This window comes from Choristoneura fumiferana, chromosome 28, assembly GCF_025370935.1.
Source record: "Choristoneura fumiferana chromosome 28, NRCan_CFum_1, whole genome shotgun sequence".
NCBI lineage: Eukaryota > Metazoa > Arthropoda > Insecta > Lepidoptera > Tortricidae > Choristoneura > Choristoneura fumiferana.
The window spans coordinates 6272791-6298501 of record NC_133499.1 but is presented as its reverse complement, the minus strand read 5'-3'; the positions used below and the strand labels follow the sequence as shown (position 1 = coordinate 6298501).

The 25711-nt window shown below is 38.9% G+C and overlaps 2 protein-coding genes across 2 annotated transcripts in view; both read left to right on the top strand.

The window, feature by feature from the left end:
* The first annotated feature begins 1330 nt into the window (after window positions 1-1330).
* LOC141443941 (zinc finger protein swm-like) overlaps window positions 1331-25711 on the top strand; it is a 53234-nt gene continuing 28853 nt past the window's right edge. The window contains exons 1-10 of the mRNA XM_074109364.1: window positions 1331-1531; window positions 3626-3744; window positions 5546-5674; window positions 6475-6665; window positions 7411-7482; window positions 7922-8022; window positions 9222-9314; window positions 18168-18364; window positions 19380-19490; window positions 19837-19945. Coding sequence (XP_073965465.1) covers window positions 1473-1531; window positions 3626-3744; window positions 5546-5674; window positions 6475-6665; window positions 7411-7482; window positions 7922-8022; window positions 9222-9314; window positions 18168-18364; window positions 19380-19490; window positions 19837-19945 — 1181 coding nt within the window. The 5' untranslated portion in view covers window positions 1331-1472. The remainder of the gene's footprint in view (window positions 1532-3625; window positions 3745-5545; window positions 5675-6474; window positions 6666-7410; window positions 7483-7921; window positions 8023-9221; window positions 9315-18167; window positions 18365-19379; window positions 19491-19836; window positions 19946-25711) is intronic.
* On the top strand, window positions 20760-25122 carry LOC141443702 (zinc finger protein swm-like). The gene is made up of 5 exons (XM_074109050.1): window positions 20760-20775; window positions 21153-21254; window positions 22162-22298; window positions 23452-23583; window positions 25009-25122. Exons 1-5 carry the CDS (start codon window positions 20760-20762, stop codon window positions 25120-25122), a joined length of 501 nt encoding a protein of 166 aa, XP_073965151.1.

Here is a 25711-nt window from a genome sequence, read left to right as displayed (position 1 = left end):
CTGATAAACAAGGGTTGTAAGTGATCAATTACACCCAAGATATTTATTAGGCGCACGAGCGAGCAAAGCGAGCGAGGGTGCTTATAGTTCGCGGGTGTAATTGATCATTTACGCTCGAGTTGAACACTACTTTTCATCATAAGTGCGAGGAAATAAAGAAATCCGGTTATTTATCGCGCCAAACCGTGTTTTTTTTTAATAGCCTCGCGCTCTTTGGCTTTGTCTTGGCTTTGGCTTTGGCTTTGGTTTTACGTTGTGTTAGTACTATTATATAAGTATTCTGTGCTTTGGCACATTCAGCCAGGCCCTATACCACGAAGTGCAAAACTCGAACTTGGTACCATTTTCGTGAATACAAAGGAGCACCATTCGATTTTTAAATTTACTTACATCCCTAAAGATGTAAATCGAATTTACAAGACGGATTTCAAGTTAAAGTGATGAAAATAGTAGATTGATAACGAGGGTAGTAAGTGATCCATTACATCCAAGATATTGAGGCGCACAAGCGAGCAAAGCGAGCGAGGGTGCTTATAGTTCGCGGGTGTAATTGATCATTTACACTCGAGTTGAACACTACTTTTCATCACAAATGCGAGGAAATAAAGAAAAATCGTTATAAATGTATACGCAATTTGTAACAGAGCGGAAGAAAATTTATCGCGCCAAACCGTCTTTTGTTTTTTTTTTTTAATGGCCTGGCGCTCTTTGGCTTTGGCAAATTCAGCCAGCACTGGCCAGCATTGAGGTAAGTATTACGCATTACAATCTCCTTGTTTACCAGTTCGTACACAAAGGAGTACTATTCGATTTTTAAATTTACTAACATCCCTAAAGATCTAAATCGAATTTATAACACGGATTTCAAGTTAAATGCAACCTACTTTCAGAGCTTAAGTGATGAAAAATATCTTATCTATATAAGTCTATATATATTATTGTAGTGGAATCAGTACCATCGTCCATCTTACCCACACCCACTAGGTTACTCGGACCCATTCTCAGGGCCTCAGATCCAAAGAAATATATTTTCGGGTACGTAAATCCCCTACACGTAAACTGTGGAATTCTTCTTTCTGGTTTTCACAAAAATGGTGTAGGTTTACTTACATACCAAATCAAATAAATAAATAAAAAATAGGTTTACTAAGACTATTTTCCAATTTAGGTAGGTATCCTTTGAGTATTTTAGCTATATTTTTTACGTTAGATAACCTGACTACAAGTAGCAAATATCATTTGGCTAAATACCTAGTATCCACTGTCAGTATATTGAAAAAGCTGGCAGCACCGCAGCACAGCGTTTCGACATTTTTGATATCTGTGGCAGTTAAGAAAAAGAATTTATTCGAGAGAGACGTGAAACAAGTGAATAATAATTCTTTTCCTCTGATTCTATTTTAGTCAGAAGTTCTAACAAGTGCAATTTACATGGATAATCGTTTATTTAGTTAATAATTAGTGCTATCAAAATGATCATTGAAAATCCCGAGGCTTTCAAGTCATGGTTGACTTCCATATTGGAGCCTTTGTAAGTAGATCTAGCTTACGTCGCAGCCATTTTATTCCACCGTGGTTTCATAATTAAAATAAAAGCATGACACTTACATGAATATTACAAATGCGAGGCTGATTTTCCTTCTATTTTCGCCTTTTTATCACTTTCACCGCCATAAAAGTGTCACATTACGAATTTCGTAATAGTTCTTTGGCACAGCGCGTAGCAGAACCTAATCTGTGTACTTGACAGCTTTCACAATTGATTTTTTCGTATTTTTTTCTATGAATATTTAATTTCTTCTATGAAAACCTATTACATATTTTTCGATCACATTTTATATTTTGCTCCGTGCTGCTTCCCAATTTAACTATGTTTACCTCATCCAACACCTCCAAGTCAGGGATATTTTCTCGATGATTTCCTTGTCATTGAAATAAATTCGTTTTCCCTTCATTAGCGAATAACCGCAACTAAGGATCATCTTCGAATATAATTCTTCATATCCTATTCCCATTAAATGAGATACTTTGATAGTTTTAATATTTTGAGGTTATGTTACTCTTGAATTTTATTCGTGCAAATTAGTGCATCTTATGTTATGAATGTGTGATAGAGGTGCAGATTATTTGTCTAATGGGCTTGATTAGCTTGGATGGCTTCATATCTTGAATTTAGTTGAAGTACAGTAGCTATCTGTGTTTGGTCAAACAGTTCTGTCAATATTTTGGCATATCTTTCACAGTCCTAACTTTTCTAACGGACCCAGTACTTAAGACCTAGACGTGGGTCACCAGCTTTGTTATTTTGGATATTATTTTAACATTGTTAGTTTTTTTTATTCATCTACATATGTTGGGTTGCTGTCAGAACTTCGGAGTAGGGTAGCGAGAAATAGACATGAGTGGAGAAGGCTAGAGGAGGCCTTTGCCGAAGTGCAACCAGACCTACTAAAGAAGAGCAAGGCACAAATAATGTAGTTCTAAACAATACTCAATTCTGGAAAAAAGGCTAAATATAATAAAATAATAAAAAATATAAATTTTATTCAATAAATAATTTAGTGCCTTATAAAGTACATTTGGTTGTTATTCTTAGTTTCTTTCGTTTTACCAATGAAAGTCATGTAGCTCATTTTTTTCTGATTAGTATGCATAGGATAAGCAAATTCAGGAGTTGTCAAATACTGTACTGTATAGATGTGCTAAAATTAACCTATTGTTTACCACACACTTATTCTAATTTTATAACACCACCCTGGTAAGTTGCATGTTGGTATTTCCATGCACTCTCCCGGAGTTTCTATTTAAAGTACTTATAGAAATAGAAGAAAACATTTTGTTGCTTATTTATCATTGTCTGCAACTTGATCTGCATCTATGGTTATCAGAACCAGAAAAAGCCATACTTAGCACATAATTTAGCTGGACAGTGTACTGAAAATAGTACATACTTTTTTAAAGCTAGTTTTTTCACCTCTGATGCAAAAAGAGGGGTGTTATAAGGTTGACCGCTATGTGTGTCTGTGTGTGTGTCTGTCTGTTTGTCTGTGGCACCGTAGCTCTTAAACGGGTACCCGATTTGAATGTGTTTTTTTTTTAGTTGAAAGCAGGTTTTCTAGTTTTAGTTAGTTTTATCAAAATCGGTTCCAACTTTTTTTTGGTTAGGTTATGTGTAGTATGTATATATAGTCCTCTAAATCAGTTTCGGTGACGGCAACACTTTTTTTTTTTTTTTTATATATAGCAAAATCACTATCACAAGTTGCCTCACAAACAATGGTGAGGTTTTGAAAATCGTTTTAAAACGCGGAAATTGCATAACAAAAGTATATAAGTAATTATGATATAGTACTGTGGACATCTTATCTTTCTTGATAAGATACTGTTACCATAATATAGCAGTGATATTGTTGCTATAGAGATAATGTTATTGCCAATGTGTTGAAGTTGCCATATTATAAAAATAATATAAATTAAATGTTGCAAAAGTAATTTTGTCAAGTATCCATTATGATTTCAAACACATACAAAATAACGATTCCGGAATATTGATCTAACAAACCCTGATCACCAATTAAAAATCATTGTGTAATCTTTGCTTAATTAACAAGTTGTTTTGTTCCAGATGTGACGCGGACCCGGCGGCGCTGGCAAAGTACGTGTACGCCCTCGTGAAGAAAGACAAGCCCCTGGAGGAGCTGCGGGACGGCATGCTGGATCAGCTCGATGTTTTCCTGCAGCAGGGTGAGTTGTCCTTAATTATTTTATTTTATTTTAATAGGTATTTCAGACACTAATGAGGGCTACCGTTTTGGCGCTCACCAGTTGTTTTGTTATTACGGGCGTGAAAAGAAAATTTACATTTAAATCATATTAACTTTAAACAAGCAATTCTTGTATATATATATTTCGGGGATCTTGGAAATTCCTCCAATTTAGCTGAAATTTTGGTATGTAGGGATATTCGAGGATCAAAAATCGATCTAGATTGATCTTATCTCTGGGAAATGCTGGTTACCGAGTTTCAGCCTGAGCAAAGCTCGGTCGCCCAGGTACTTAATACCTTAAAACCGTACCATAAAAGCCACAGTGTTGCCTAGTCCCGTTTTGTTGGGAAAAAAGGGAGGACAAAGGATTCCGAAAGTCAAAATTGTCTCAAAACACAGTCATTCATTGCCCCGTAATGCATATTTGCCATAATTAAATAATTTCAGGTAATGCAAAATATTCACAAAATTATTCTAATTATAAATAAGCCCGCGTAGCTCACCCAAAAACAGTGACGTTTGACATTTAGTAGACCTCTCGCTACACTAGCGCCTATAGCGGCGAATTCATACGCGATAGCCCTCATTGACGTAGTCCACGCAACTACAGCAGAAGATGAAAGAAGAAATTTGAATTTTGATGCTGCTCCTCAAGCTATGGCGTGCATTGAATAGGCATCGCTAGTGCTGGGGGCGCGTTGCTGCACAGAAAACTAGCAACTGCCTGCCCTGGAGTCGACACAATGCACGCCAATGACTGGAGAGTGGTCAAGGTCATGAGGGGTCGCCCATGAGGCCAGAAAGAAACTTCAAGCATAAATAATAATAATAAATGTCACAGGACACTTAACACCGATAGGACGTAGTTCTGCAAACAGGAACCAACCCACACCTCCCCCTAAAGTTGAAATAAGTATGCAACAAGTTACTAAAATGCACTCTATCGAGTTGATAATTCGAATAATTTATTTCCAAAAATCATACACATCAGCAACATACAAAGTAATATCTGGCAGACCCCAAACTAGGCAGAGCCTGTATCTTGGGGCCTTGGAGTGCACTATGCTATTTTAAAGATTATCATATCTGCAATACCGAGTAGACGCGAAGTGGAACTTGAAGTAAAATGAAGGTAAACACCAATACAATTTAACAAAACTAAAGCGGAATGAACAAAAAAAAAAACAAAAAGCTGTGTGTGTGTGTGTGTGTGTGTGTGTGTGTGTGTGTGTGTGTGTGTGTGTTGTGTGTGTGTGTGTGTGTGTGTGTGTGTGTGTGTGTGTGTGTGTGTGTGTGTGTGTGTGTGTGTGTGTGTGTGTGAGAGAGAGAGAGAGAGAGAGTGTGTGGTTAGTGAGGTTAGTGAGGTAGATAAAAGATGCATTTTAGTAACTTGTGGTTCCTGTGCTGAACTATGTCCGATTGACCTAGTCCCAAAGTAAGAAATGCTTACTGCTTTATTATGGATTTGGTTATGGTTGAACATTCTCAAACTCTCAAGAACAAACATTTGTATTTTTCACACAAAAGTGTTGTGAAAAATGCTCATTTCGAGGCTTAAAGACTCGAACCCTGAAGACTCTCGAGGCTTAACGACTCAAAATCCGCAAAGCATTAAGGGTTCGAGTCTTTAAGCCTCAAAATGAGCGCTATCCACAACTCTACCGGGACCTCAAGGGTCATACTCAGGTTCTCTAACCAGTGGTGTATCCAGTCGTCCGCGTCCTTAAGTGTGCTGATAAACTTGAGCTTTCACTTATTTATTAATTTAATTTTTTCAGAAACAAAACCATTTGTGGACATGCTGTTTAAGGCTTTGGAGACCAATGAATACTTGAAGCTGATGGAGAAGATGCCGTCTCTGGCGCCTGAAAAGGAGCCGGAGAATGAGGGTGAAGCTGAAAATCATGGTGAGCTTAAAACTGGCATTGAACTTGATTAATGATTAAATATATTTTTAACCTCCAACACAAAAAAAGGGGTGATATATGTTTGATCGCTATGTGTGTCTGTCTGTGGCACCGTAGCTCTTAAACGGATGGACCGATTTGAAATCAGGTTTTCTAGCGATGGTTCTCAGACACGTTTTGTCAAAATCCGTTCAGCCGTTTTTGAGATATTGAACTTTGATATAACAAAGTAACTTTTGGTTGGTTAGGTTATGTTATGGAATACTTCATCGTAGCATCCCATAAGAAATATGTCTTAATGGTATATTAACCATGGATCAGTGACTACTGACAGAGTACTTGTGACGGAAGTGTATTTTGTGTTCTCTGTCATGTCGCGAATATCAGCGCGTTAAGACAATAGGCTGTATTTCAAATTTTACAAGCTTTTATTAAGTTTCACCTGTCCCATTGTCTGTCTGCTTGTAGTCAAATCTTGCAAGTTAAATTTGACCAACTTCCAGTAGTTGGATTGACTTGAAATTTCGTATACTTATGTAAACTGCGTGACAATACAATAATCTGGCAGTGACATCCTGGTAGTCCGGCCAGGATAGTCTCCACAGGACGGAACTCGCAACGGTTTATGGCATCGACTTGAAATTTGGTATGCAAATGTAGTTTGGATGTCAATACAAGTACAGTGAACAAAAAAGTACAGTCAGCAAAAAAAGCTTTTATTAAAAATGAAATTTTTACCAAAAACTTGTTTTTGTTAGGAAATGATCGTACCTACACGTCGTTTTCCGCATTTCCCTTAGCGCCTCCGGCGTCCAACGGCGCGTCCCCCCCTTGCCGGCGTGCCGCGCGCGCGCTCCCCGCACGTGGCGCTGGCGCCCGCCCCTCCCCCTCCCCCGCGCCCGCCCCGCGGCACCGCGTCGTCGTGTGCCGCACCGCTAAAGTGCCTCCGCCGCCGCCGCCACCGCCGCTCAGGGAGCACACTCTAGTCAAGGTAACGCTATAGGCAAGGTGACACACTATATTCATGGTAACACACTGTGACACACTTTAGTCAAAAGGTAACACACTCGTTTTTTTAGCATTAGAAAAAGGGTACGCAATCTTGGCGAGTCTTTTTATTGAAAAACGTTTTTAAATAAACAATAACTATTACTTATGATACCAAAAGCATGTAAATGATCATATGTCCTTGCTAATTGTTACACTATTTGCTGTGACTTATTTTTCAAAAGTGTTTTTTAATACGCTTACCTTCTTTCTAATGCTAAAACAAACAAAGTATAGGCAAGGTAACGCACTATTTCAGTCAAGCTCAAGGTGGCACAATGATTTATTGAGTCAGGCGTTACTTTGCGGAGGTCCATATCAATGAACTGAAATAATTACTTTGCTCACCCGCAAAGCACACTTTATACACTATAGTCTAGGTAATAGACTGGCTAAGCTAAGTCAACACACTAGTCAATATGACACACTTAATTTAGTCAAGGAAACACACTAGACCAGATGACACTTCTCAAGAAGAAGGATCAAGGTTATACCAGTCAAGGCGGCACACTTTAAACAAAGTGACACATTCCAGTCAAGGCAGCACACTCCTTAGACTAGAATAATAATCAAGTTAAAACACTAGTGAAAGCAACACTGTCATATTTTGCCGAGGAGTTCAATTAATCATAAATATTACGTTTTGTTGTGTAACAACATAGTTTTAAATGTGTTTTTTTTTTCCGTAGGTTTTGCCATTAACGGAACTTTTGGAGGAGCCAGTCGACCAGCCGCCAAGAAGGAGGGACCGTAGAGAAAACGTAAGTAAATAAGAAAATAGCAAGAACTAGTCTGTTGCCCGCGACTCCGTCTGGGTAGAGTTCGTTTATCACTATCCTGTGGGAACTATGCAATTTTCCGGAATGAAAACTATTTCATCCAGAGATGTGCGCTAAGAATGTGTTTTTCACTAAAACTAAAACCAATAAAAACGGTTTATTTATATGCTCGCTCCACTCAACAGTTTCCTTCCACTAAAGCTGTGCTGAGGCAGGACAGATAAATGCGTTTCTATTGGTTCATGAAAGACACTCCTCGCACATCTCAGATTGAAGCATAGTCTAAATCGATTCGGGTGTTAAGACGTGAAGAGTGAAATGTGAGTCTAGTACTGTAGTAACCATTAAGATTTTGTATTCCGAAGGCAAGCTTACCCCTTCTGCCTCGACAGTTAGCTAACACGGGATGGTTTTGTTTCAGATGCGAGAGGAGCGTCGCCGGCGTCGCTCTCGCTCGTGGGAGCGGCGCGCGCGTGCGCGGAGACACACTCGGGACGGGGAGAGGGATCCTGACATGCGCAGGTTAGCGCACTTAGAAAGAGAGACATAAATGAACTGAAATATTTTTTTCTCAAAAAAAGTCCATAAAAGTCTACATTATTATTCCTTATATATCAGAAGGCTAAGTTTATGGTCAGCGAAATTATAAAGTTAAAAAGATTGCAGGCGCGCCTGCAATCAGTCACAATTTTTTTTATAGTTACATAGGGCACAAGTCTTAAACAGCAAAGTCTAATAGTCGGTATCAGATATTTTGTTGGAACTGTGGTGTCTTTGAACAATAACGAAAAATGCTCAAAAACGATTAGTAGTCAACAACGGATCATTGTAAATAATGTTTGTAGTAAACTACTGGAAAAACCAGCCAAGAGCGTGTCGGACACGCCCAAAATAGGGTTCCGTAGCCATTACGAAAAAATTAAGTAATATTTTTCTAAGGATTTCGTCTTTTATACGGAATCTTCCAAGTTTAGGTATATTTTATACCTTAGGCTGCTATTTACTCAAAAACTACTAATAATTCTTAAGCAAACTTAGCCGTTATAGTTTTCCTTGAAAGTTTGATATACTTACTACTATCCTGAATTTTTTCAAATTTTTCCACCCACCATTTCATTTCATTTTAGAGGGGGAGGGGGGGGGACGCTCGATTTTAATGAAAATTTGCACTTTATAGTTGAATATTTCGCAAACAAATCACTGAATCGAAAAATCGTCGGAGCAAACCCCTAACGGTTTTAAAATACCTATCCAACGATACTCCACACTATAGGGTTGGATGAGAAAAAAAATCACCCTTATTTTACGTCTATGGGCGGTACCCTAAAAAAATTTTTTTTTTAATTTGTTATTGTACCATTTTGTCGGCATAGTTTACATATATATCCGTGCAAAATTACAGCTTTCTAGCATTGATAGTCCCTGAGTAAAGCCGCGGACAGACAGACATGGCGAAACTATAAGGGTTCCGTTTTTTGCCATTTTGGCTCCGCAACCCTAAAAACCCTTGGTTAATGAAACTATTTCACTACAAAACCTTTCCAAGTTAACATCAGAGCTAATAGGTAAACGTTGTAGACAAGTCTAGATGTCATTGCTTCGACTATACTGACTATTGCCATATAAATAAGAATGACAATAGTCATATATGTATTTTTGGTTTACCTTTATATTAGTTTGCTCACCCGCGACCTTATGATATAAACTCATAACATTCGCAGGAGGCCGCTGTCACGGTCGCCTTCGCCCCGCGGCCGCTTCAGGAACAGGAGTCCCCCACCCGCAGTGCCCGACAGACCCAACTCCCGGTCAAGGTAATCCTCCACCTGTCATAGATAAAAACTTTGTTGTAAAATTGTTAGAGGAGCGGAGCGTCCTAAAACAGGCTTTTTAGGGTTCCGGAGCCAAAATGGCAAAAACGGAACCCTGATAGTTTCGCCATGTCTGTCTGTCTGTCTGTCCGTCCGTCCGCGGCTTTGCTCAGGGACTGTCAATGCTAAAAAGCTGTAATTTTGCACGATTTAAACCATGCCGACAAAATGGTACAGTCACGTCTAAAAGTATGTATACACAAAAAATGTGAAAAATATGTAGCCATACATTTTCATCATAAATATGTATCTATTACTGACACCAAAAAATTGTATTCATTAAACTGTTTCAGTATTATGTAATCACAAAATGCTTCAGAAAGTTGCATACTTAAATAAATTCCATTTAAATGTATCCACCTCGTAGGCAAAAATAAGTATACATGAATGGGTTCCATATACATATAACCATACCAATTTGGCAAATATTTGTATACGCCGTTTGATTCATAAATATGTATCCAGACTGCAACAACAAACCTTGTCTGACTGGCATAGAATCGTAAGTTGTATATTTAACTGATTTGACAATTCACGAAAACAGTGCGGACTTGTCACTGCATACGTCTATCTCACGATTATTCTATGACGCACTTGACAGTCCTTAGATTGAATTGACTTGTAAATATTGAGTATTTCAGTTTAGGGTCATTCTCAGAAAGGTGCACTAAGCATTTTTTTGTTTTTATTTTAATTATATTGTTAATTGTTAGTGGTAGAGCCGCACTGTAGCCAGTTCTTGGTTTGCAAGATAGAAAACACTACCTATTTGTAACTTCAGATAGGTTATATATTATAAAAGAAAGTCACTGGCTTCATGGAAGAACTTCATTTTAAAATCAATTACTTACATATACTTATACTGTCAAGTGCAAGATCGCCATTCTGTCATCGTCATTCAGAAGCTGTCTTCTATAATTAAAATTACAATGATTAAAGATTGCAAATTATAGATGCTTCAGTGGATCTGTCCTCAGTGGATGACCCGAACAACTTGATCGCTTTGGCTTAGTCGATATTAATGACCACTCTGGACGTTTCCAAGTATTTGGTGATCTTGATGGTGTATAAAAAATTAAATATATCCATACCAAATTTCATCCAGCTCACTCCAGTCAGTTCATCTCCCATTTTCTCCCCTTAAGGGTTGCTTTTGGAGATAAAAACTAAGTACCCTATGTTCAGCCCCTTGACAGTCGAAACCAGTCGGTTTCGACGTGATACCGGAACAAACAGAGTTACTTTCAATTCATCACTCCATAGTATAAAACAAAGTCGCTTTTTTTGTCTGTACGCTTGGATCTTTCAAACTACGCAACGGATTTTGATGCGGTTTTCACAAATAAATAGTGTGATTCACGGTGCCTATGTATACCGTAACCGTGTTGTGCCGGAACGGGTCACCAGTATATAATATTATTTAATGGAGTATGGATTCGTAGTATGTATGTCCCTGCCCGCATGCAGGTTACGAAAGAGACAGACATGTAATCTAACAAAACAGTAATTCTTCAAAACGAATCAAAATATCAAATCGTGTTTACATATTTATGAATCAAACGGCGTATACAAATATTTGCCAAATTGGTGTGGTTATATGTATATGGAACCCATTAATGTATACTTATTTTTGCCTACGAGGTGGATACATTTAAATGGAATTTATTTAAGTATGCAACTTTCTGAAGCATTTTGTGATTACATAATACTGAAAAAGGTTAATGAATACAATTTTTTGGTGTCAGTAATAGATAAATATTTTTGATACAATGTATGACTACATATTTATGCAACCTTGTTTTTGTATACATATTTTTAGACGTGACTGTACAATAAAAAAAATCATAAAAAAAAAATTTTTTACGGTACCTCCCATAGACGTAAAGTGGGGGTGATTTTTTTTTCTCATCCAACCCTATAGTGTGGGGTATTGTTGGATTGGTCTTTTAAAACCAATAGGGGGTTGCTAAAACGATTTTTCGATTCAGTGATCTGTTTGCAAAATATTCCACTGAAATCTAAACCGGTGGGTGGAAAATTTAAAAAAAATTCAGGATGGTAGTAAGTATATCAAACTTTCAATGTAAACTATAACGGCTAAGTTTGCTTAAGAATTATTAGTAGTTTATGAGTAAATAGCAGCCTAAGGTATAAAATATACCTAAACTTGGAAGATTCCGTATAAAATTACTTAATTTTTTCGTAATGGCTACGGAACTCTATTCTGAGCGTGTCCTACACGCTCTTGGCCGGTTTTTAGTCTAACGGGACGCCCCAGGTACTGTAATAGTACATTACTGTAGAGGCCGGGAAGTAGGGGGTGGCCGGTCAAGCAGATATATAGGCCGATAGGACTACGTTATTTTGAGGTATTAAGTTTCAAGAATTCTAAAGTTTCTTATTTTTTGCCTGTGGGTACAGTCGTACCTATGAAGCTTATTGTAGCGTTTTGTGTCATTTTTGTTGCCTGCATTTTCAGCAATTTGAAGATTTGGTGTTGTTTTTTTTTTATTTGAATAAATCTCGCAAAATAAATTTAAAGTTAAAAATAATTATGGCATCATATCTAGGATAGCCTGTGGAGTATGTAAACCAAATTGTGTCATTTTCGTCCAGTGCAAACTGTTATATGGACAGTATGTAAAATGGTGTGAAAAAAAATATTACAGTTTATGAAATATTTATTTCCTATTTCAGATTACTTACATACGCCCTATAAAAAAAAGTTGTGCCAAATTAGACCACGCAATTTTAAGATTTAAATTATTTTGTTTTCTTAACCTACAAACGCTTCAAAAAAATATTATAGTCATTAGAGTTCACATATTTTATCATAAATGCATGATAAATCGACATTGTAAATTTGTGTCATTTTCACCCACGATATTTAAATGAATAAAACATAAAAACAAATGGTTGCGGTCGAAACTGGCCGCGCGGTCAAGCGGCGGGGGCGACGGGGGAATAAGCACGCAAACACGTTCGTTCGGTACGATTTCATCTATGGGAAGCATTCATATTAGATAATACAAGTACTGTCGTCGCATGGAAGTAGGCAATTGCTGGCTGAGTATGAGTATTAAACGAACGAACTTGTGAGTCCGTTTAACTATAAAAAGCCAGCAATTGCTATTCCAACCGAGACTAATATAAACATTTTCTCAAAATGTATTACAATATTTAATTTTATATCAAAACTGCAGGTGTATTTTTCCTCTGAAAACACCAACGAGCTGTTTCACACACATTAAAAAAAGTCCGAGGTTCTAACAAAATAACTGATACCTAATGGGTAGGTATCAGTTGTTTTGTTTTGTTTTGTTATTTTTGATTTGCTAGATGTTTTTTTTTTCTGGAACCAGATTGAATTGGCTGTAGGTACAGCAGGGCTACTACGAAACTCGAAACTCGAAGTTCGTATAGTACTGTCTCTCTCGCTCTCATATTAAATACTGTAAGTGTCAGAGGGACCGCACGACACGAACTTCAAGTTTCGAGTTTCGTAATAGCCCTGACTTGTGCCAACTTAGATATTACCGTGACCAAGTTTGAGACTTGATAATAATAAAGTTATATGCGACATTGTTATCGAGTATAGCGATCCTGCAATGTTTTTAACTCTTTCATTTTTTTCGCTGGGCCTTAAACTATGCACTTCGCCTATTATATAACTTAATGAGTATTGAATTGACTGAATTTTATCTCCGCTACGTAATGAACAAATTGCATAACTTTCTTTTTTTGCATACTCTGAATGTAGTATCTATTCAAATAATGAAGTATGTAAATATAGGTACATTAATTTAAGAACCAAAAAGGCTGATAGATATATAAAAAAGGTTGCCTGGAAGCTTAGAGCAACCCGGGCGGAAGGGAGTAGCCATTCGACGCGTTCCCCTCTGTCAAAGTACAAGCCCAATTGGCATACGAATTTTATAAAACAAGGCGCGCTCGGATTTCAAACTACTAGACCGAATCGAGAAGCGCGAGTGAACGCGGCGGTGCTAAAATACCGAATTGTTCAGTTTCCTGCTGTAAAAAGAGATCTGGGACATCAAGCTTGCAAAATTATGGTGTTACATTTCACATGGAAGTAAATTGTTATCGTATTATTGCTATTTAATTACATTTAAACAACAAAGACGTACATTATGTCGGATTCGTTTACCAACATCGAGTCCTAGCGGTACAAATTTCGGATCGGTCAAGCGATAAATCGCATAAGCGATAAAGCGATGACAATGATGTTACTGTCAATGTGTTAGTTTGGAGTCATCTGTAAACGAATTATTAGTGTATTGTTGGATTATTTATGTGTTAACGTCGTCCTTACAGTCAGTTGGCAGTTTTATTTTTGCATCTAAGTAAGCCGAACTGCATTTGTATGCACATCTATATCTATAAGTATCCCTAACTTCAGCTAATGCTACCCAGCCGTTAAAGCATGATTGAGTAACAAACATCAAGATATACAAACTTTCGCATATATTATATTAGTAGGATGTAATCTAGCCCCTAAGCCCCTCTCTCTCACTCGAACTTAAAGGAAGATGGATATCTTGTATGGTCAAGGAGTGTGCCCAGCTCTAAAACCTGGCTATCGCGTCACTGCATATCTAAAATAGCAGCGCTTAGCGTCAACAATCCTACCGGTGTGAAGTTAGCGGCCAAAAGTTAGCGGCCGATTATAACCCAACCAAATTAAGAAGTTTAAGTTATTATTTGCATTTGTGTGTTCATAAGAGTGACAAAAACACAATAACTAGCTTATATTCAGGGAGAAGTATTCAACCTGAACGTCTGGTGAAGCAAGAAAATTATTGCCAGCTACACCATATGAAAAAAAACACCAACATGGAAATGAGAACCTCTTCAAATCTTCCATAAAATAACACTGGACACTAAAAGCTTTCTATAAAAGCTGCAACTGTTAACTAACCTCATCTAGTCTAGGAGCCACATCCGATTTGGAAACGGGAACTCTCCGGTTTTTTTGTGGCATGTTATTACGCACGCTGAGAGCTTTCGATCAACGCTTCAAATGTCCAGTAACCTCGTTTCGTTTTGATGAAAAGGTAGAATTAAAGTTAGCGGCCGAAAAAAAAAACAACTAAAATAAAAATAAACATTGATTGGAAAACGCCTTCCTCCTAGATATTATATTAATATCTGGAAAGATATTATATATTAATATGATTATGCATTTCAAAAGCTTCGATCAAATGCGAAACTACCCATAACCAACATCTAGTACGGGAGCTACGCCCGAATAAAAGTAGGGGCCGAAAATGTATGCAGTAATATGAAAAAACGACCAACTTGGAAATGCGAAACTTCTTTAAATCTTTCCATATTATAATACTGAATACTAAAAGCTTTCAATACAAGCTGCAGGAGTTTAGTAACCTTATCTAGTTTAGGAGCCACAACCCGATTTAAAAAAAACGGCGTATTTCTTTTTGTAATAAAATGTGAATAACAATATGTTGGAAATGCGAACCTCTCTAGTTTTTCTGGCATATTATTACGCACGCTGAGAGCTTTCGATGAACGCTTCAAATCTCCACTAATCTCGTTTCGTTTTGAAGAAAAGGTAGAATAAAGTTAGCGACCAAAAAAAACTAAAATAAAATAAAAAACAATTTGAAAACGCGTTTCATCCAGAAATTTTATAAGATGATTATGCATTTAAAAAGCTTTCAATAAAATCCAAAACTGCCCATAACCACGTCTAGTACGGGAGCTACGCCAGAATAAAAGTAGGCGTAGTGCGTAATAATATGCCATGAAAAACTGGAGAGGTTCGCATTTTCTAACAAGTTGTTATTATCATTTTATTACAAAAAAAAATTACGCCAGTTTCTTTAAATCGGGTGTGGCTCCTAAACTAGATGAGGTTAGTAAATTCTTGCAGCTTTGTATCCCGTATTATAATATGGAAAGACTTAAAGAGGTTCGCATTTTCCAAGTTGGTCGTTTGTCATATTACTGCAAAAATTTTCGGCCGCCTACTTTTATTCGGGAGTAACTCCCGTACTAGGCTTTGGTTATGGGCAGTTTCAGATTTGATGGAAATCTTTTCAAATTAATAATCGTATTAATAAAATATCTGGAAGGAACACGTTTTCTAATCAAATTTTTTTTATTTTGTTGTGATTATTTCGGCCGCTAACTTTAATTCTACCTTTTCTTCAAAACTAAAATGAGGTTACTGGACACTTGAAGCGTTGATCGAAAGCTCTCAACGTGCGTAATAACATGCCACAAAATACTGGAGAGGTTCGTATTTGCTATTTGCAACATGTCGTTTTTCTCATTTATTACAAAAAAAATACACCGCTTTCATTAAATCGGGCGTGGCTCCTAGACTAGTTGAGGTTAGTTAGCAGTTGCAGCTTTAGTAGAAAGCATTTAGTATCAAGTGTTATTTTATGGAAAGACCTGAAGACGTTCGCATTTCCATGTTGGGTTTTTTTTTTTCATTTTAGTTTCGAAGTTTTATATGCTGCTTGTTTTAATCTGGTGTAGCTGGCAATAATTCTCTTGCTTCACCAGACGTTCAGGTTGAATACTTGTCCCTAAATATAGTTTGTGTCATACTAACTACTAAATATAAACTAGTTTGTATCTTATATCAACTAGTGTGTGTGTGTTTTTGTCAGTCTATGACCTCACAAATGCAAATAATAACTCAAACTTCTTAATTGGGTTGGGTTATAATCGGCCGCTAACTTTTGGCCGCTTACTTCACACCGGTATCTGGTAGTAACATCTTGGTAAAGCAGCCAGGAGCATCTCCTCAGAAGGGAACTCCTCAGTGATTAATGACATCGATTTGAAATTTGGTGCGGAAGTGTTGTTTAGATAACAATGAAATTACAGTCAACCAAAAGTAATCAGCAAAAAAAAAAACTAAAACTTATTAGGTAGGTATCTCGTAAAAAAATGCCATGGATAGGTATAAAATCTCGAAATGACAAGCGCTAGACTTAAATTCATAAAATTTTGCACAGCTGTTTTTATACAAAGTCAATGATAACTATGATGTAATTTTGGGATTACCCATGAGAATTCAGTAAAATCTCGGAATCAATTAAACTGTCAGATTACGCGTGCGAAGCCGCGGGTAATATAAACAAACGAACGCTGCCAGCCGGCGCTCAAGCACCCGATGTACTTCCCCGCGCTCGCCATTCGCGCGAAGTACGTTTCGTGGTAGTTTTTTTTTCAAATAATGAGAATCCGTGGATGAAAATGACACAAATTATGAATAGTGTTTTTTTACACGGTTAATAATCAAAAACACGTAAACTCTAACAACTTGAATTTTCTTTTTTGTGGGGTTTACAGGGTATTGTATTAAAAACAAATAATATCTATAAATATCGTGGATGAATTTGACACAAAATATTTTGATAACAGATATCAGTATTTTAAAACGTCTGACATCTTTTTAACAAACTGTAATATTCTTTTAGAGTTAGTTGGGCGACATGTTAGGTACTGGTTAAAAATCAGGATTCCCGTGGATGGATATGACACAAAATGCCTATGTACATCAGTTACTGCTCAGATATTAATAAGAAAGTAAAATTTTTCGTCTTGAATTTTTTTTCGACCTATACTAATGGACAACACTAATACCTAAATTTCTACTTATGCAGACACCCAAAATGACACAATTTTTTGAATTAGGTTGGGCAAATGCTCCGGAAGCTATATGCGAAAAAGAAACAACTTTTAATATTTTTGAAGCCTCAAAACGTAGTCCTACGGGTCTAATAGGCGGAGATAGGGATGCGAGGCCGGCAACCCACGTTCGGCCGAGGCTTGTAAAGTGCTTTTCTCAAACATGACACGAAATAAAATAAAATAAACAAGAAATGAAGCTGGCGGGACGCTAGTCTGGTCGCCCTGTTGTATGGAGTCTCTTTGCAGGCCTCTAGAGTGATCACGCGCCGGCAGCCGAGCCGCAGCGCGGTACTTCCCGGCCTATTATTTGTAACACAACGTCAATACGGCAACTTGTGCGCTTACATGTTCCTTTTTTGACCAAGTTCTGTTTTAGGCCACGCAATAACCCCCTACTGGCGGTCCCGTCTGCGCGTACCGTTGCTCGCAGGCAGTCGCCGCTAGTTCGCCACAGTGCCTTCTTAATGGCCTTCTTGCATTAGCTCCAGAGTGTGACGTGTTGATGGTCGATGGAATTGCGTATGTGATGAATGTTTAAGGTTTGTGAGATGATGGATGTACGGTTGTCCACCTGTGCTTAAAAAAAAAAAAAAAAATGTTTAAACGTTTTGTTTTGTTTTATATGTAGTTACTTACATTTAATTTATGAATTGTTTTGTTGGATTGTCATTCAATCTCTCTCTTCTCAGTGTTTGTCTTGCGCAGTGCCTTAGTGTTTAACTGTTATACTGTGTAAGTTCTTTGAAATAAATAAATAAATAAATAATATTTCATGTCATGTTTGAGAAAATCTACTTACTTATAAATATCTGTGAAATAAAGATATTTTGATTTTTTGGGCTTGTACCGTAGTTTCCACGCGGGCCCAGTGCGGATTGGAAACTTCCCACATTCCATTGAATTGCTTTGTAAGTTGTGCAGGTTTACTTACGATGTTTTCCTTCACCGTAAAGCTCTTGGTAAATTTGAACTGTAATTTCGCACATGAATTTCAAAAATCACCGTGGTGCAAGCCGGGGTTTGAACCCACGATCCTCTGCTTGAGGCAAATCACTAGGCCATCACGGCTTTTTTACCTATTCCTAAATTTTGTTTTATTCACAGGTCACGATCCCCCGTGCAGCACAGGGAGCACGAGCGCGAGCGGGACCGACTGCGGCCGCTGCGCGAGCTAGAGCGGGACAGAGTGTCCCGCGACAGGGAGCGCCAGCGGTCGCGGGAGCGGTCGCGCGACCGCTCGCACTCTGGCTCGCCGCCGCGCGCGCCCGAACATTACAAAAGGAGGTGTCGCGATTTTGATGGTGAGTGTACCGGGCGGAATCCGATACGTCCGGTAGCGTCTACATACACCAATAGGCACTTGTCTCACCGCCAGCGAGGAAACGATTGGCTATCGACTATTTTCTCGCTCAAGAAACGAACAAAAGATATAAGATCCTGTATGAGTAAAAGAGACACATATATTAATAGTTGATCGCTGGCTGTTCACACTGTCGGCGAGTACTCGCTCTTACATCTTTTGTCGCAGCGACAAGAGCTATAAAACTCGCTGAGCTATAGATACTCGCTCAGCGATGTCAGCTTGGCGGCCGCCCCGCACGAGCGAGTCGAGTGGAGCGAGTAATCGCCCGTCGCACGCGAACACTCGCTTACAGCCGAGCGACAAAACTGCACTCGCTTCTCGCTGCTCGCCCACTCGTTTCTAGTTACTCGTTCTGCTCGCTTCTCGCTCATCGTCGGCGGTGGGACAAGTGCCATACACTGGTATGGATGACCGCCTTTCTTACGCCGGACCGGTGTCCGTCGCGCCGAGGGGGGCGGCGATGCATCCGGCGAAATTAAATCGCCGGACAAGTGCCTAGTGCATATACACACGTTCATTGTAAGCCATACAACACCGCAAGGCAAAAAATGGTCCGGTGATAACAACGGACGTCTGCAAGCGGCCTGAGGCATGGCACCGGCTCTTCGAGCACGCGCGGAAGTGGTAGGCAGCCGAAATTCCCAATGGAATGGATACGACTGTACGCGACAGTCAAGTCGCCGCGTCGAACAGCAGCGTCAACATGGCTGCTTGAAGGAATGATCTCGGTCTTGGAAAATGATTTCCTAACCTCCTTAAAAATATATAACATGTATTCAATTTACGCGTAACAAGCACTTATGAATGTCAAATAAATCTACCACAGATTCAGAACTCCGGCTAGAAACTCAGCGAACAACTTGTACAGATAAAACAACTTTGCTCTCTTGTTGCACAAATTAACATTTTTTTGAGAATTTCTAACGAACCACAAATACGTATTTTGTCACCAGAGAAAGGATATTGCATGCGGGGCGACCTCTGCCAGTGGGATCATGGCACCGACCCCGTCGTTTTGGAAGACGCTGCCCTCACCTCCGTGCTGACCATGCCTGCTGTACCAGGTATAAGTCTTACAATATTGTAATAAAAAAAAACCGGATTCCTTCTTTTTATCAGACTTCAAAAAAGGTTTTTTTATGTTTGTTACCTCAGAACTCCGTCATTTATGAACCGATATGAAAATATTTTTTTGCGTTCGTCTAGAAATGTCTTCAATTAGGTCCCATAAGCACCAAATCAGGATCTGTTGATTGGATCTTATGGAAATCGAGGGAACTCTTCAAATGTTGTAGGGATACCTATAGTTAATTGGATATATTTAATAGTAACTCGTAAACTTTTTGGTAACTTTCCGCAACTTGACAGTTTTTCTTGGGTGCCGTTGTGAACGTTTGTTTTTCTTGTCAGAATACAACCCCCTGACGCCGGACATATGGTGCGGCGTCGGTTACCCGCCTTACCCTCCGCCGCGGCCGCACCCCCCCCTACCGCCGAGGGAGCTGATTCCCATACCCAGGTGAGTGAGCTGGACAATATTTGTCGCGTTAGTGTAGTGTCCGACCGAAACAGGTTTTTTTTGCCGAAACCGAAGGTAAAATACATAAATCAATATCATAGTCCCAAACACAGCAAAGCTTGCACTATGGATACCATACCAGGCAACGGATAAACATATTTATATAGATAAACACATACTTCAAAAAGTACCTCTCCTTGCAGTCGGGTAAAATACATATTAATCATTCAATACCCGAGAACAAACATTCATATTATTCATACAAATATCTGCCACACGCAAAAGATTTGCTTTTGGTTTTTTAACGTTGTCATCATGTATTTTCTTTCTTTCTTTAAATTAAACTACCCTAAAACAGTGAGATATAAGTTTCGGCGCGGCCATAAGGTTCGGCTGTTTTTGGCCAAAACCGAACCTTTGGCCGAAACTGGCCGAAACCGAAACTTCGGTGGAACTCTACCTTAGAGCCTTATTACACTTTTGACGATTTGTGGGCGAGTTGAAAGCAAAGGGAATCCGCAACGCTTTCGCCGCAAGGGCGCAACGAGTTAGCTGCGTATAGTGCCAAGAACGCCGTATTGTACAGTCAAGGAAACTGACTTTGTGCTACTAATGTCATGTCGACATCACATACACCTTCCAAAGAAATAATAGCTTAATTGGTTATGAAAAGGCTCCACCCTGGTATTTGATTCAGTTTCCTTGACCATACACTCTCGTACAATAATAATTGGGTGTCTTCGGCGCTAGTTTTCTGTAATTTGTCAATGTTTTGTTCACTATCCTTGATATTGTTCCTTTTATATTAATCATTATGTCAGCCGAAAGACGTCCACTGCTGGACATAGGCCTCCCCCAAGGCTCTCCACTCAGACCGGTCTTGTGCTTTTCGCATCCACCGCGATCCCGCGATCTTAACCAGGTCGTCGCTTCATCTTGTTGGAGGCCTATCGACAGCTCGTCTCCCGGTCCACGGACGCCATTCGAGAACCTTCTGACCTCTCGGCCATTAGTCCTGCGACCAAGGTGTCCCGCCCACTGCCACTTCACTTCGGGCTATGTCGGTAACCTTAGTTCTACTGCGGATATCATCATTTCTGATTCTATCCCGCAGAGAAACTCCGAGCATAGACCTCTCCATAGCCCTCTGAGTGACTTTTATATTAATGTTTGTAGCGATAAAGCATATTCTTATTGTTGTACTCAGGATCCACGAGGCAGCGCCACCTACCGGAGCGGCGCCGAACATGGGCGCTCCTCGGCCTCCCGCGGCCCAAAAAGAACTTCGACTACAATCGCCTCGGACGCTGTAAGTGACAACACCCGCTAACCGCTACAGGCCCCAGTTTCAAAACACTTATATTAGACTTTATGCCTCGAGAAACAGGGCCCTGATCTGAACGAACGAAGTGAAAAATTCGAACTTCGTATCTTGTCGTCCCGCTTATGCTTATATTATTAATACGAGAGTGAGAGGGACGGTATGACACGAACTTCGATTTTCCAATTTCGTAGTAGCCACTCTTGACTCACGATGGCCCGCCGCTCCACATTCGATAATTATAGTTGTAAACGTATCCGTACGACATGTCTATGTGTGTGTAGCTCGAACTTGCTCGTAAACAGTGTCGTAACATGCAGGTTACTTTAGTTGCAACCCCCCAAATACAACCCTCGACCTTTTGTTCTTGTCATGAAACCCGTGGTCGGTCGCATGAGTCATTGCGCGTACTAATACTGCTGCGCGCGACATGAACGACGAGCACTGCCGGCGCACGCTGCGGGGGACCTGCCCGAGACCACAGTCTAAGTTATCGGCCATTTTTGTAAACATAAAATATGTATATTCTTTCACAAATGTACAATTTTACTCGCATATGTAATGTGATGAAAAACATTGTATGTCGAGCCCTCAGTCTTCGACTTCGGGCTTCTAATAGAATCTCGTTCGTAATTCCTCACTTACCTACCGCTCACACCCCTTGCGCCTTAGGCATAATGGTTTTTTTTTTTTTTTTATTTATAGTACATATTACCAACTACATAGTGAACTATGCCAGATTTGCAATAAGCAAAAGATATTCCAAGGGACGTTTTTATAAGCATTTGATTTCCGAAACTAGTCGAAACCGAAATTTCAATCGGAGACTATTTTTGATTACCGATGATGGTGCTAATGCTGATGATCAGTTTAAAATAAACTATATGTTTTCCAGCCGGCCCTCCCCGTCCCCCGCCGAGCTCGGGGGGCGGCAACTGTTCCTTAGAAGTGAAGAAAGTGCCGCGAGGCTTGAATGACATAACGCATTTAAATAACCACTTCGGGAAATTCGGCAAAATCGTCAACATACAGGTACCTAACAGTTTTATTAGTAGTAGTATTTAGAAGCAAACCAAAGTCAAAGAAAAGTATTCATTTTCCTGAAATTATGAGTGTAAAATTTCATCGTCTTTCGTTTATTTAAGATGCTATGTTGCTAGGAAACTAATTCTTCCGATTGATCCTTTCGATCGGTGTCGTAAAATTACTGGTGTTTTTTTGGCGGGTTCGATTCCCGGTTCAGACAGGCGATTATTTAAAATTGCTTCTAAAAACAAAATGTCTCCTTTCAGTAAAATCGTCAATCTATAATATAGATAGTGCCACGAGAGTTGAAGTGTATGATTACACACAGAGCTACTAAAAAAACTGGTTGCACAAAAGGAGAATAAATGAAATGAATGAGTAAATACCATAATCCTGCTTTCATTACACGACATTTTGTAGCTGTGTGTGTAATCATTCACTTCAACTCTCGTGGCACTACCTATATTTAACCCTTTTCCAGGCATAGTGCATATAGCAACCACATAAATGTACACACATATTCGACCTTACTTAATATACAATTATGGTGGTCATTTGAATTCATATTTTTTTTATTCATTTTTAAATTAATCCCTCATAGGTAAACAATATAAAAATATGATTTATTTTGTGGTGGCACATCTCAATTCGCGTGGCCTGGAATATGGCGGGGTATGCCAAATTTGAAGTCAGTCCGACTACTGGAAGAGCGTCAAATTTTACTTGCAAGATTTGATCCGTACATACACACTTAAATTATACATACATACATACACACATTGCTAGTTAAATGAAAGCTTGTAAAATGTGTTTTTTTTTCACTTATGATCCACACAATCAAAAATAACAACGAAAAAATGTGCAGAATTTATAAATATAGTTTACAGAAATTATGACCAGGTTCGATTCCCGATTATGTATGAGAGTTAAATCAAAAAAAAGTAATGCCATTTTTGTTAAATCTAAAATCGAAGCCATGGTTCCTAAGAACAGATTTCGCTACCTCTCATAGTTTCTGATTTCTCCCTATTGACCCATTTGTATATATCTTTCTTAATCCTATATCCATCCTCTCCACATGTCCAAACTAACATGATATCCTTTTCTCTATTCAAACCACATGTTGTTATGCTGTGTAATGATGGTTTTGTTTACGCAGGTGTGCTTCGAGGGGGATCCAGAAGGTGCCCTGATCACCTTCTCGAATCACACCGAAGCGAACGTGGCCTACAAGAGCACGGAAGCTGTTCTAAATAACCGATTCATCAAGGTTTTCTGGCACAATCCAGAGGTAAGACTACTCTAAGGGTCCGCCTTGGGAAACACTCTTTTCTGCTCTTTATTAATGATCTCGTTGCCTCTGTTGCTGATGGTCTAGTGGTGTTGTTTGCGGATGACACAACGGTAGTAGTGAGAGCTAGTAGTTATATGCAGCTCGAGAAAGGATGAGTGACGTGTGCAATCAGCTGAGGGAGTGGTTTGCGGCAAATGGGCTTATTATGAACGTCACAAAGTCCAACGTGGTGCTGTTTAAGACCAGGAACCATGTTGAGACTTCTCATGTTCAAAGTCCACTGCCGCTGTGCAGTACGAGCAGGTTTCTGGGATTTGAAATTGACGCTGGATTAACATGGAAAGAGCATGTGGACAAGCTTTGTGAAAAATTGTGCAGTATCGTCTTTGCCTTACGAAAACTTAGGCCTCTTATGTCCGGGAAAGCCTTAATCCAAATGTATCATGCTCATTTTCATACACTCTTGTCGTACGGCATCATCTTGTGGGGAAATTCGACAAACTCTGACAGAGTGTTTAAAATCCAGAAGCGAGCTCTGCGCACGATGGCAGGATTAAGGCTAGGGACTCTTGCAGGACCAATTTAAGAAATTTGGGATATTGACGCATTATTCGCAGTACGTTTACGATATTATTATGTTTACACGCCAAAATATTAATTCGTTTAAACGTGTCAATATCCAGGCAGAATAACCCGCCAGACCGGGCTACTGCAAGCAGTGCCGCGGCGGTTGGCGCTGCTTGATAAAAACCCGCGCGTCTTGGGCCCTAGGCTTTATGAACGCCTACCCGCGGACATAAAAAATGAATGTTTCGGATGAGACATTGGACGCACACTAAAAAAACTTCTTTTTAAGACAAGTCATTGTACTCTTTAAAAGAATACAGTGAGATTTTATGTTGACATCATAATATATGCATTTCATTTTTGTTTTTATGTACTTACCTTGTTTTGTACTCTGTTTTTTGTTTTGATATCATTTTTCACAGTTTTGTGAATGAATTTTAATTTCATATTTAATTTTAATGTATTTTGACATTTTAAATTATTTGATTGTTCGTTTGGTTCCTATTGCAATAAATTTGACTTAGATTTAAGAATATTCTTGTTTTGCTTTTAATTATTATTATTGAATTTAATTCTAATTTGACATTTTAAATTTATTATTTTTTATTCTCGCTGACCTATTTATTTATACTTAATAAGATTTATTTATTTTTGTATACATTTGACGATCCTTTTGTGAATTTCTTGTAATTAACTGAATCGTGCTTATAATGTATTTTTTCAAAAAGGTAATAAATAAATCTAATCTAATCTAATCTGTCCTTATACTACCTTAAAATGCTAACACGTTTCGAACCATCTACGAGTTTATTATAAAACTACCCCCTATTTTTAAATTGTTTTTTTTTTCCACAGAACAAGCAAGAAAACATGGCACCGTCCGCCAACAAGAAGCTGACCAAACAGCCAACAACCGACGTCGCACAACAAGGTGCTCATCAACAGGGAAAACATCAAGGCCACGGCTGACACGAAGCTGGCGCTGGCTGCCGAAAAGGTAAAGCTGTAAAAAAGAATAGGGTATTTAAAGCATAATCAATCATGTTCCTACTTCAGAATTAAAACATTAGGGCTGATTGTCATATTGACTTATGAGTGAAAATAGGCATGACGTATTAAGCTCTACAAATGATATTAAACCTTAGGATGGTAAACCATTTTTCTTGGTCGACTATACACACGTTTATAATTAATTTTTTAGAAATAAATGCAGTATTTAACACAATCTTTTTTCCACAGGGCTAAAGAGTTCGCCGCAAACGGCACAGAGAACAAAAAGGAAGCCCCCAAACCGTTAGAAAAAGCAAACAGGTCATGGAAATGCATAAACGCCGAGGCGCTTCTTCTCGAAACACAGTTACAGCAGCAGGTGTTGCTAATACAGAGGCTGGAGGGAGGTACGTGCTGCTGTGCATTCATTAAGGTCTAAGGGTCTGCTCCAGACGAAATTGCCTGTGCACAACGTCTTAGGTGGCCAACTAGCCTATGCGAGAGTAGCGGTGAGACGCACTAGGCAAAACGCGGACAGTCTTTCGAGTACGCGTCCACAAAATGACTA

Coding starts and splice junctions, on each gene's coding strand:
- LOC141443702 (XM_074109050.1), top strand. Junction 22,299..23,451: donor GCAAAATCGTCAACATACAG/GTACCTAACAGT, acceptor TTGTTTACGCAG/GTGTGCTTCGAGGGGGATCC. Junction 23,584..25,008: donor TTTTCTGGCACAATCCAGAG/GTAAGACTACTC, acceptor TTTTTTCCACAG/AACAAGCAAGAAAACATGGC.